The following is an 11740-nucleotide window of genomic DNA, read 5'->3' as shown; positions in this document are numbered from 1 at the left end:
GCAAATCAACAATATCTTAGATGGTAACAAAAAAATGACTTAATTAAAAACGTCAGTGGAAGAGTCGTTAATCTTCTAACCTTTTATTTCTAGAAGAGTTCATTCCATATTCATATCTCATGAAAACATATTTTAAAAAGTCCTAACGTCGAATGTCGATCGTTGGGCTAATTATAGAGATCATTTAAACATATCTATATCCCATATTTTTAAATTTTTTTTTGAATTTAATGTTAAATTATATTCAAACAAAAAATAACAATTGTACAACTAGTGCAGCGGTTGTTTGAACAAACATATAGAGTTTAAACTACATTAAGAGGAAAAAGTTGTCAGAGTCTTGTTTGAAACTAAGCCTGAAGACCATTATCGAACCGCCTATCCCCTTGTCGTTGAATAGCCAATATCTGATCCTAAACTTGGTGATCAATCCAATTGATTAACTGCCCTGGAGTTTGAGGGTTTTGACCATGTCGATATCCCATATTAAATACAAATATACAAAGTTTCATGAACATTTTTAGTGTTATGTCGCTATAACAGGATTGTCCAATTGCATCACCTGCCATAATAGAATTTTTAACCAAATTAAAAATTTCTAAGTTTTGGAATATGATTATTTTTTGGTTAAAATTTGAATAATAACATTATTACTAAAACAAATTCATAGTATTGTTTTTTACTATTTTTTACTTTATGTTACTTAATTTATTTTTATATAGTTATTATTTTTATTATTTACTAAAAAATATTTATTTTATTGTTTTTAGTAATTTAAAAACAAGTGATTCATTTTTAGTAATTTATTTTTAGCAAGTGTTAGGTTACTATGGGCTTTTTCCATTGTATTTTAGCAAGTGTTAGGTTATATTACAAACCCTTTGATTCAAAACGAGGGATTTTAATATTTATCTGCCTTGACTCTCTTACATTGGTTCACTCCAAAAGGAACATGTTCACTAAGGTTCTTGATCTCATCTCCGTTATAACACAGATTAGGGTTCCCCCAAACACCAAGTCTCCTTCCCATCCTCTCATAAAACTTCCTAGAGAATTCCAACTCTCCGCTGATGTTATTTCCATTCACGTAGAGAGCGCTGAGACTAGGCATTTTGGTTTCCATTTGCGGAATGAGTTTGCCTCCGAGATGGTTGTTGCTCAGACCTAAAAACCTCAGTTTCTTGAGCTCCAAGATTGAACCAGGAATCTCCCCTGTTAATCCTGTGTTGGAGAGGTCTAGAACCACCAAATTCTTCAGATTTCTCCACTCTAATCTTGTCAAGTCCCCGACGAGGCGGTTATTGGACAGGACCAGCTCTACCAAAGAACCCATCTCTTGGATCTCTTTAGTCAATCCACCTGAGAATCTGTTGTTTCTAAGGTCCAAAAGAGTCAGATTCTTTAAGTACTGTAGCTCTCTAGGTAACTTTCCTTCCAAGTAATTGTTACTGACGTCAAGTTTCAGCAGTGAATTCAATCCTCCAACGCTTAAGGGCAACGACCCGGATAAGACGTTCCGGCTCAAATCCAATATCAACAATCTGGTTAACCCAAAGACCTCTGGTACTCTCCCTGTGAACTTGTTTCCTGACAATACTAAGCGTCTCAGTCTGGTCAACTTGGCCAAGTTCTCCGGCAATGGACCTGTTAACTGGTTTTCTAGCACCACCAGAGATTGAAGGTTGGTGAGATTGGTAATGACAGAAGGGAGTTCACCTATCAGTCCCGGGTTTGATCTGATCTCAAGTCTCTCCAAGCTTTTAGTGAGTTCCAACCACTTTTCATCTGAGACTGAAGCTAGGTATCGGTTCGGCGATGTGAAGCAGCTGTAAATAGAGAGGGACTTGAGGTGCTTTAGCTCAAAGAGCTGTGGTCTGATCACTGGAACGTCAGTACAAGCAAGAGATTTTTCTTGCACAGTCCCAAAGCTTAAAGCAGTTACATACCAATGATCATCATACATATCACAAGTCACACCCTGCAGAGTTAAACAACAGAGAATTGGAAATTTCTTGAGAAACAAACGTAACAAATAACAAATATGTTTTTATCAAAATAAACAAATTCTTTGACAGATATATCGAAATAATTGTTACTAATAAAAACGAGTAAAGAATTTTATTTTCTATCGTCGGGCTTGAGATTACATTGTAGACACATGCACAAACAGAGCTGTTCAACCATTTTCATCTGCTTTCAAATTCAAGAATCATAATCTTGATAGGTTTAAAACATTAGTAAGATAGTTTTCTAAAAAATATTGATATTTTTGTTGCTGTTGTTCTTGAACGGATTCAAATAAGATCAAAGAAGAATGATGAGAGAAAGAACCTGGATTGGAGTCCAGCCACAAGGGTCAGGATAAAGATATGATCCATTCCATGAGTCACCGACAAAGCCTTGAATTGTAGAGTAGAGAGCAGTTTTCTCTGTTTTCTCCATGGGACCTCCTTCACTTTCATCTGTTTCTGCCTTGCTCAAATCCACCACCAAACACCACACACATAGTAAAAAAACCAAATGTTGCTTCTTTCTGAATCTAAGCATCTTCATTGAGACTATAATGAGAAGATACCAAAGAAGAGAAGGAAAGAAAAGTGTTTGTTGGGATCTTATCTGTATTGGAACTATTCTACTTGTTGCATATGTTTCTATCAAGGGAAAGTTAAAAAAAAACCAACAAGAAAGATAATCAAGAATTTTGGGTGGGTGTTAATGTTGGAAGATGAAAACAAAACTATCACCATTCACCACAATTGGGTTATGGGACCCTTTTTGAAAACAACGAATGTTGGTTGATTTGTATACGAATTGTTTTGATTAATCTTTTGTCCTCTAGAGCTTGGTTTCATGAAAAGCTTTAGAGGTCTCTCTGTTTCGTTTCTCTTTATGGTTTAGTATAGAGGAGAGCCATGAAGAAGACACAACCATAGAACAAGAGAGGAAAAGCCAAATCTGTTTCTCTAACTTATAGCACAGACTATATAATATGTCAAAACTGAAATATTGGGTTTAAAATACGAATTATAAATACTATTTGATAAAAGACTAAATGTAAAGGATCTTACAACTTTTACATATTCATTTTATGGTTGTTTGATCCATAGACTAGAAGCATTGTGAAGTAATAGGGTACATAGCCAGGGATTTAGACAATGACTTAGCATTAGCAATTAAAATTCATAAACCGGAAAAAGAAAAAGTAAAAAACAAATCTTTAAAAGCAAGACACAGTTACCAAAGCAGAGAAACAATAATGGTAATGAAAATGATAAGAAGAGAGAGGTCCAACATCTTGTGTTGATAATGCAAGTGAAAGCGAAAGACAGAGAAGATCGAGTGAGTCTCTCTAATAAGAGGATCTGTTTATTCTGCAGCCTCCACAATTTTTTTTTTTTGAAAAAGAGCAGCTTCCACATTTTTATATTTTATTTATATGTTTCTGATATTTCCTCAACTGTCCCTTTCTTCAAAAGTAGTTATTATATTTCCTGAAAAAGAATTTTAGAAAACACTTAAAAAGGAAGAAGCTTACTCGGTGGTTGAAATTAAAGAATAATGTTTTGTTACTTTGGATTTAGTAATAAAATAGAACCAGAAGATGGATTTAGTAATAATTAAAAGCATTAATAAAATAGAACCAGAAGATGGATTTTTTTAACTGATTCAAAAGTCATAAAACCTTGCCATTGAGAGAATTAATGGAGATGTTATAAGAGTGGAGTGTAATGAAGAGTGGAGTGTAATGAAGAGTGAGTTTTTGATGCTCTTGCATGTCCTTTCTTTTGGACCACACTCTTTTTTGTCTTAACATTGATAGGTGAGGCGTATCTACTATCTACTCACTATAAATCCATCCAATTTAAGTTTCAAATCTTGGTAAGATCCTACATATAAGCCGTTGTGTAGTCCTTTTCTGCTTTTTACCGTTTTCTGCTTTGGGCTTTATTTTTGGTTTGGCGATTTTCAAGCAAACATAACCAAAAAAAGATGTCAGGTCCATGACAATGACTTAAGTAACTTTGTTTCTTACCTCTAAATTCTGGTTTGGTTCCTTGGATACCAGCATTATCTATGGAGTTGGAGTAATAGAGAGTAAAATCAAATGTTACATTTCCTAACATGTCCATGCCTTCCAAGAATCACTTCCTTTTTGTTTCAGTTGCTTAGAAAAAAAAAGTGAAGTTAAAAAAGAACCAACACATAACAAGATGTTGCAAATCCTACTTGTGGGACAGTTTTGTCTTTTTTAAAGAGAAATAGAGGGAAAATGATCAGGTTGTGAAAAAGACCCAAATCTTTTTTCCTATGGAAGCATCACCTTGGCGCTCTGTTTCTTCGTCTTCTTCTCCTTCCTTCTCCTCTTCGATCATGCTGATATCCTCATCATCATCTTCACCATGCTCTCTTATTTCACCGCTGCCTCCTGTTTCCAACTGTATGACTGGCCTCTTTCCCGTGTTGTTATCCTTGAACTCAGTCTCAGCAACAACCTACATCAAAACTATGGTTCAGATTATATATATTCTAAGATTAACATGCCCACATGTTCCACTCAGACAGAAAGAAAGAACATTTGCACACAATGGGAAATAAAGTAAGAAAGAAAGAACACCCAATTCGATGTTTCAGAAAACCATACCCTAACAATCTCTTCATGTGTTACTGCTTCCACTAATACGTCAGCTTTGCCATTTTCCCTATTCTCACCTAGTGGTGGAGTAAGAGTATCCTTCGGACTTGGCACTGTTCTGCTATCACCATTGACACTTTCTTGTTTTTCTGTGGCACCTGTTGATGCTTGTGCTTTATCTTCTTCTGTTCCTACACTGAAAGGATTTTCCATACAATTATTAGTTTCAAACGTATTGAACTCATTTTCCCAGTTTAAAAGTAGGAACTTACTTTCTATGTCTCCTGAGATGATACCGGCTTTGCCCAGGCGTTTGAGAGACTGGAACGGCTATTTGTCTCTTCTTCCTACGTCCACCAGTTGTGATACTATCTACACCCTCATCGCTATCACCAGCTGTGTGTTCACTTTCTGTGATTCTAGAAGCCTGTTCGCGTTGTCGCTTCTTTGGAGTTCCTACATCAGATGGTTTTGAATCTTTAGACGCAGCTTTTGTTGCTTGCGATCTTCCTCTAACAGACTTACCCCTACCTCTACCACGTCTAGGTTTATCACTCTTTATCTCTGATTGCAGGGAAACTTCAGGACCTTCTTGTATTCTACTATCTGTGAAACTCTGTTCGGTAGCAGATGGCTCATGATCATCTTCTGGCAGTGTATCCAGACGATCATCACGTTGGGAAGGTTTTGGAAGCTTAACTGTTACACCCAGGTCAGTGACTTTATCTGCCTTCCCAATCGGTGATATACTCAACAGCTTTGAAGCAATTTTCCCAATCAAAGATGTTTTCCTGCTATTTTCTGCACTGGGAGAAATGTTGAAAGCGTCCTCTGCATTTAATTTCCGTTTCTCAGAAAGTTTGTCCCCATTTTCAACATCAGGCAGTCGAAGATCAGTCAGAACAAAATTTTCGGTTATTTCTCCGCAGGAGCTGCAGCTCTTAAGTTTTTCCAGGAATACTAGGAAAAGCTCTCTTGCACTGATGAATTCTTCTCGTTGCTCCTTCAAAGAGCTTCTAAGTACATCTAGCTCAGTGATGTCGTTATGCATCTCAACTTCTTGTTCTTTCAACAACTTCTTTTGGATAGAAATTTGTTCTCTTTCCCTCTCAAGAGCAAGCTTCTCGTATTGCACTTCTTCCATCTCTCTCTTAGCCAGCTTCTTTGTGTAATTAATGTTTTCAAGCTCTTCTTGGCTTCTCTTCTCATATGTTCTCTCCCTTTCATTAAAATCTCTCTCACCCTCTTCTTCTTGCCTTTGCAACTCCATGTCAAGATTCCTTTGCCACCTTCTCAGTTTCTCCTTTTCTTCAGTAACTTCCTTTTGCTCTCTAGCTATGTCAGCCCTCTTTTCATCCAAAACTTCCCACTCTTTCTCAAATCTTTCCTTATCTTGTTTCAGTTCTTTACGTTTCTGTAAGAGTAACTCCTCCTCTTGCTTAACTCTATCTATCTGCTGCTTCAGTTCAGACTGCTCTCTCAGAAAATCAAGTCTCTCTTCTTTTGTAATCCTGAGACTTTCATGTTCTTCGAGAATCACTGACTCCTGCTTTGTTGTCCTAGCTTCGATCTCTTTAATCTCATCTTTAAGTTTAAGCAAATATTCCTTCTCTTCGAGAAATTGATGATTTTCCAAATTCAGCTTTTTCTCTTCTGCTTTTATAGATTTTTCATTTTCCTTCACAGCTCTCAGCCTTGCTTCAAGATCCTTGTCTTTCACCTTCACTCTCTCCTCCATTTTCTCCAAAGCTGCCTCTCTCTTCGCCAACTTCTCTTCCTTGTGGCTGATATCAACTTGCAGCTGCTCAATTTCAGCTTTCTTTCCCTCAAGTTCTTCATCAAGGGATCTCCTCATCTGTTCAAGCTCCATTTCAAACTCCTGCCTTCTGGAATCTAGAACAGCCTTCTGATCATCAAGGAGCTTCCCAATCTCCATCTGTTAAATTTAATCACAGTATCATTTCTCTTTGAAGTATGTATTTTGACACTTAAACAGACAGAAACGAAAATAATAACCTGAATATATTAAGTTCTGTAAGTTGTTCTAGTCAGTTACTAAATTTTGTAGCATCGACATGAAATGTCACCATAGTTTGAAAATATTCCTTACATTAACCCAAGCTCTGTATACAAACTCTGATTTTGTTAAATACTACAAAACTAACATTTCACAGCAACAAGACATGGTATTCACAATAACTAGGACACTAATAATCTTGTAAGCCGTACTTCCCGCACTGCCACATAAAATTAATGAGGCAAATAGAGGTGGGTGGGTATGTGTGTGTAATACAACACCAAAACACAAAGACACATCTACCTTTAAATTTTTCTATCAATTTACTGAAGATTTACTACGTGAAACCAAAAAATAACCATTACAATGACCAAGGAAGAAAAGGCGATATATATTTAACAAATAGAAAAAAGTTTCAGGCAAGTTGAGGCTGACCTGCTCCCTCACAATAAGCTTCTCCTCAAACTCATGGAGCTCCTTCTCTTTGATATCAACTTTAGCCTTCATGGCTTCAAAGTCCTAAAACAGAAACGAATTCCTATATAAGCAAAAATGTACAGGAAGCAGAAAAAATTTGCAGCTTGAAAACTCACTTTTTCCTTCTTAGAAATGTCATTTAGCATATTGTTTATAGATTCTTCTCTCTCTGTTAATTTTGACTTGGCGATATCAATATTTTGCTGTGTCTCTTCAAGGAGCTTCTCTTTCTTCTTGATAGCTCTTTCACTTTCCATAATTCTTTCTTCTCTATGGTTAATGCTTTTTTTAGCTTCAGACAACCTATCTTCTTGTAGTGTCAACTTCTTCTCCCAATCCTGTAGTTCTTCTCTCTGCTTGTAAAACACTGCCTCATAAGCTTCTCGTCTAAGAAACATAAGAAAAAGATAGCATGTGAGGTCAAATCTCCATACCAACAAACAAGAAACAGAACCGATGAGTCAAAAAAAAGTGTTTGTTCATACTCTGTAACTAGAGAAAGATGCTCCCTTTGGTGCACTTTCTCACGAGTCTCCACCTCCTTTAGTTTCCTTTCTACCTCAGAACTTTTTCTATTAATCATTGAAAGCTTTGCTTCAGCCAAAGCATTCTCTTTATTCACCACTAAAGCTTTTTCCTTCATACCAATAACCAAAGCATCTGCTTCAGCTAGCTTTGCCTCAGAAGTAGACTTCACCTCCAAATGTTCTTGCTGCCAGTATTTTAAATCCTTCTCAAGCTGAAATACACAAATAGCAGAAACGTCTAAAATAAACATCAAACCCAAATAAAACCACAACAAACAGACATAACACGAACTGAGAAATGAGAGATACCTCAGCTACAAATTGTTTCTCGGCAATCAAAGATTTCCTAAGGTTCTCTTCTCTTTTGTCAGCTTCGTTTAAAGCAATCAACTTTGATGTCTTTCACGATTGAGAATCTCCGTAGCTTCATTAAATGCTTGTTGAAGCTCTTCATTTGTCGAAGTCCACTTCTTCTTCTCCATTAGCAAAAGCCCCATATTATGTTGGTAATCAAACAGCTGTACCAATAGAAAAAAGAATACTTTCTCAATTCAAACCCAATTGCACCTTAAGAACACTCACACAGCAAAAAAATCAAAACTTTATTAATTTACCTCTTTCTCAAGCTTCGAGATCTTCTCTGTAAGAGCATCAAGATCTTTTCTTTCCAGAGAAGGTTCATCGAGTAAACCAACCTCTTTGAACTTTCGCCAATCATCATCCTCTCTTAGGAGGAGTCCCCTTGACGGAGACGGCGTCTTGATTTCATCGGCAAAAGCTATGGCCTTTCCTTTCCGGTCAGTCTCCGGCCACCGATTCCTATGCGGAGTGAACATTTCTGTGCAAACCCTAAAGACCCAGATGCATCAATTGGAGAATGAAAGACCAAACAACCCTAATTTGACAACTTCGGAGGAATTGAATTGAAGAAGCAAATTGCACCAATATGAAATCTTTTTCTTAAGACGGACCGTCGTGGAAGCAGTATCAGTTACAAGAAGAGACTTGTGTCCTCCGCTCCGAAACTGCGCACTCTGTATCACACAACCTTTCTTTCAACCTCAAAGTGGCAAAGTATCTTCTTCGGTGCTTTGCATTTGCAAGTTGCAAACGAGGTCGTGTAAATTATTTATTGGGCCTGTTTGGGCTTTTTCTTTCATTATCCAATTATAATTGTTTCTTCTTCAGCTGGTCCAAGTTTGTTTGTTTCCCTTGATATTTATAGGATCGTGGGCAAGATTTTTGGATAACTTTTTTTTTTATATAATAATGAAAGAAGATGTGGAGATAGAAGCAGTTTCGTAGAAGAAGTTAAAAAGGTGTTTTTTTTTTCTTTTATTTTTTTTTGTGTAAAATGAATTAAGTTAGAGAAAATTAATCGAGTCCAAATTTGGGAAACATGTTAGGGAGAAGGTTGCAGTTTCTTGTGAATTTACTTATGACTTATTAGATAAAGATTATTGATTAAATATATTTATGTATTTAAATATTTAATATTTGGTATTCAAAACAAAATTTCGTGGATTTAATTAGTCTTTGCAAAGTCAACGTATGTGTTGTATGTTGAAAGGTCGATCCGTAACTAAGTTCAAGTTGTCACTACTAAATACTAATGCTGATTTTTTTTTTTTTTGAAAAGAAAAGATAGAAACCATATATGTATTTTTTACATATATGTACAATGACCAAAGTAATAAAGTTATAATCAATTCTCTTTATTTAATTGATTTAGGAAAATTTGTTTTAATTTTTTAAAATGTTGTATTTCTTAAAAGTCAATCATATTTAACTATTTTTACTCCCATTCTTCTTCGTACTTCAAAGAAAATGGCATCCCAATAATTAACTATACGAAAAATTCTATGGAATCTACTACGCTATATATGTTTTAAATTTTTATGAAACTGATTGTAATATCAGTGGAATGGATCACTCCGTTAAGAGTGTGTGCATATTTTTACTGTTATAGACATAGTCAAAAAGAATGATTACTTACTGATCTGGACTGTTTATTGATGAATATCGTCCTTTCGTGGGCATCCGATAATATTACCATATGAGCATGGCAGCCTTTTTCATTTTGAAATCTTGATTCAGTTCTTGTACTCTTCTTCTTCTTTTTTTTTTTTTAACATTCTCGACTTCATTGGAGAGAAAACATTGCATGTGTTTGTGACATGTATTCCATGTTGTTATCAGAATACAACCCTTGCTTTCTTTGCTTAGTAAATTTTGGAAATCAAATGCTTTGGCCATGCGCTTTAATTTTTTATAAAATATGAAAAATGTATATATCTTTTTGGAAATAGTATTCAAGTAGTTGATTCTTTTTTTGTAATAATCAGCTAGTTGTTTCTGCTTTTACTCTATTGGCTTTCTATAAAACATTGTAAATATATTTCAATGTCACACAAACCTAATATCTGAAAGGGGTCCATTGAAATGATGGACACACAACCACTACTATAGTCTTAGACTACTGTGTAATGGCGACTTTGCTTATTTACTAGATAACAACTTTCTAATAAAAAGATCATTACTTTTTGGGGCAATTAGATCACTAGTATCCTCAGTTTAATAGTTCTCTCTTAATCCCGGAAATCTGAACTGAAAAAAAAAATCAAAAAGAAAAATCATAGCGACAATATTATTGTTTGAAAAAAAATGTAAAAAAAAGGAATACTATAAGAAAAAAAATTACAACTAAAAAATGTTACTCAAATTCCTCTAATTTTCTTTCCATAAATTAACGTTACGCATATATCCAGTAACTTTCTTATTTGCACTGGATTCTTTGGTCCTTTTTTTTTTTTTTTTTGGTAAAAGCTTTGGTCCCTTTTTGCATTTATGTAATGTCAATATCAGAAAGAAAACTAATAACATTTTCATGGTGTAGAATTCAAAATAGGAAAAAGTCGGCACATCCTTAGATTGAGAGACAGTGAAGCTTTTGTAAAATGACAATTTCCTTATTTCTATCGAAAAGACAGGCCAAGTCATTTTTAGACGTACCAAATAAATGTCATTAACGTTTTTAATCTATTCTCTTTACAAAATTACAACACTTGTTTGTTATTATTTGAGTGAGTTTCTCTGATTTGCTCTTTATAAATTTTCTTTTTAAAATAAATCAATACTCTAACTGTATTTTATATTTTGTCGAAATGTGAATACGTCTACAGTAATTTTTTGCGTACTATATAAGCATGAAAAGAAAAGTATACCTTGTAATCCAAATTTCATTTATGTGAAACAAAAATTATTAGTTTCCTTTATAGTATTGTACAATTTGTTTATCTTACACCATTTATTTTTGGTATAATATCTCTGAGTTGTGAGTTGTGAGTTGTGAGTTGTGACGTGCCGTTGCAGCTACTGGTTGGTTAATCCCAAAGTCAAAGCAATTATTTAAACATCCATCATTGTAATCAGCGACCAGTTTGATCTATTAAATTTATGAAAACTAATTATAGTAATCAATGTACATACTACATTCAGTAACAAAACAAAATTTAAAATAATAATCAAGATGTCAATATCTTTAGTAAATCAACATATTCACCAATACAAATCGTCAAAATTATAAGAAAAAAATATAATGTATTAACACCCAAATTGTAGAAATGTATCCTCTATTGTTTAATTTTTTTTCCTTTACGGAAATATATGAAAAAGAAAAAAAAAATTAAGCTAGACAAAAGTATGTTACCACACAAATGAAACACGCGTCATCATCAGTGGTGCAACGGATTCGGTCCGGAGGGAACACGGCGTTTCTCCACCCCATAACGAGGGTCGATCTCATCACCGTCGTATTGCTCTTCGGAACGATGGTGATCATGGCGGCGGTTGAAAGGCGTGAAGTCGTATCTTTGGGAGAGAGCTTTTCTGCTGACTAATCTAATAGTGTGAAAACGGTGGTGGTGTTGCTTCGATATTGACGATGGCTCCTCCGTTGCGTTTAGATAAAGGCGGCGGAAGTTGAGGGAGTACAAGTAGTGGAGGAGGAGGAAGAAGAGAGAGAGCCATAGAACTATGAAGAGAATTTGAGAGAACTTCAAGGCCATGGAAGATGATTGAAGGAAG

At 35.1% G+C, this 11740-nt stretch overlaps 2 protein-coding genes and 1 pseudogene across 2 annotated transcripts; all 3 read right to left on the bottom strand.

The window, feature by feature from the left end:
• On the bottom strand, positions 839-3103 carry LOC104701523 (piriformospora indica-insensitive protein 2-like). The gene is made up of 2 exons (XM_010417218.2): positions 2332-3103; positions 839-1978 (listed from the first exon to the last, which is right to left on the bottom strand). The coding sequence occupies exons 1-2, from the start codon at positions 2551-2553 to the stop codon at positions 902-904; spliced, it is 1299 nt and encodes a 432-aa protein (XP_010415520.1). The 5' UTR covers positions 2554-3103; the 3' UTR covers positions 839-901.
• LOC104701521 lies at positions 4090-8752 on the bottom strand (annotated as a pseudogene).
• LOC104701520 (CLAVATA3/ESR (CLE)-related protein 12) lies at positions 11171-11740 on the bottom strand. The gene has a single exon (XM_010417217.2). It carries the CDS (start codon positions 11719-11721, stop codon positions 11389-11391), a length of 333 nt encoding a protein of 110 aa, XP_010415519.1. The 5' UTR covers positions 11722-11740; the 3' UTR covers positions 11171-11388.

Source organism: Camelina sativa, chromosome 7, assembly GCF_000633955.1.
Source record: "Camelina sativa cultivar DH55 chromosome 7, Cs, whole genome shotgun sequence".
NCBI classification, from domain to species: Eukaryota; Viridiplantae; Streptophyta; class Magnoliopsida; order Brassicales; family Brassicaceae; genus Camelina; species Camelina sativa.
The sequence above is the reverse complement of the archived record's forward strand: the minus strand, read 5'-3'. Positions and strand labels throughout refer to the sequence as shown.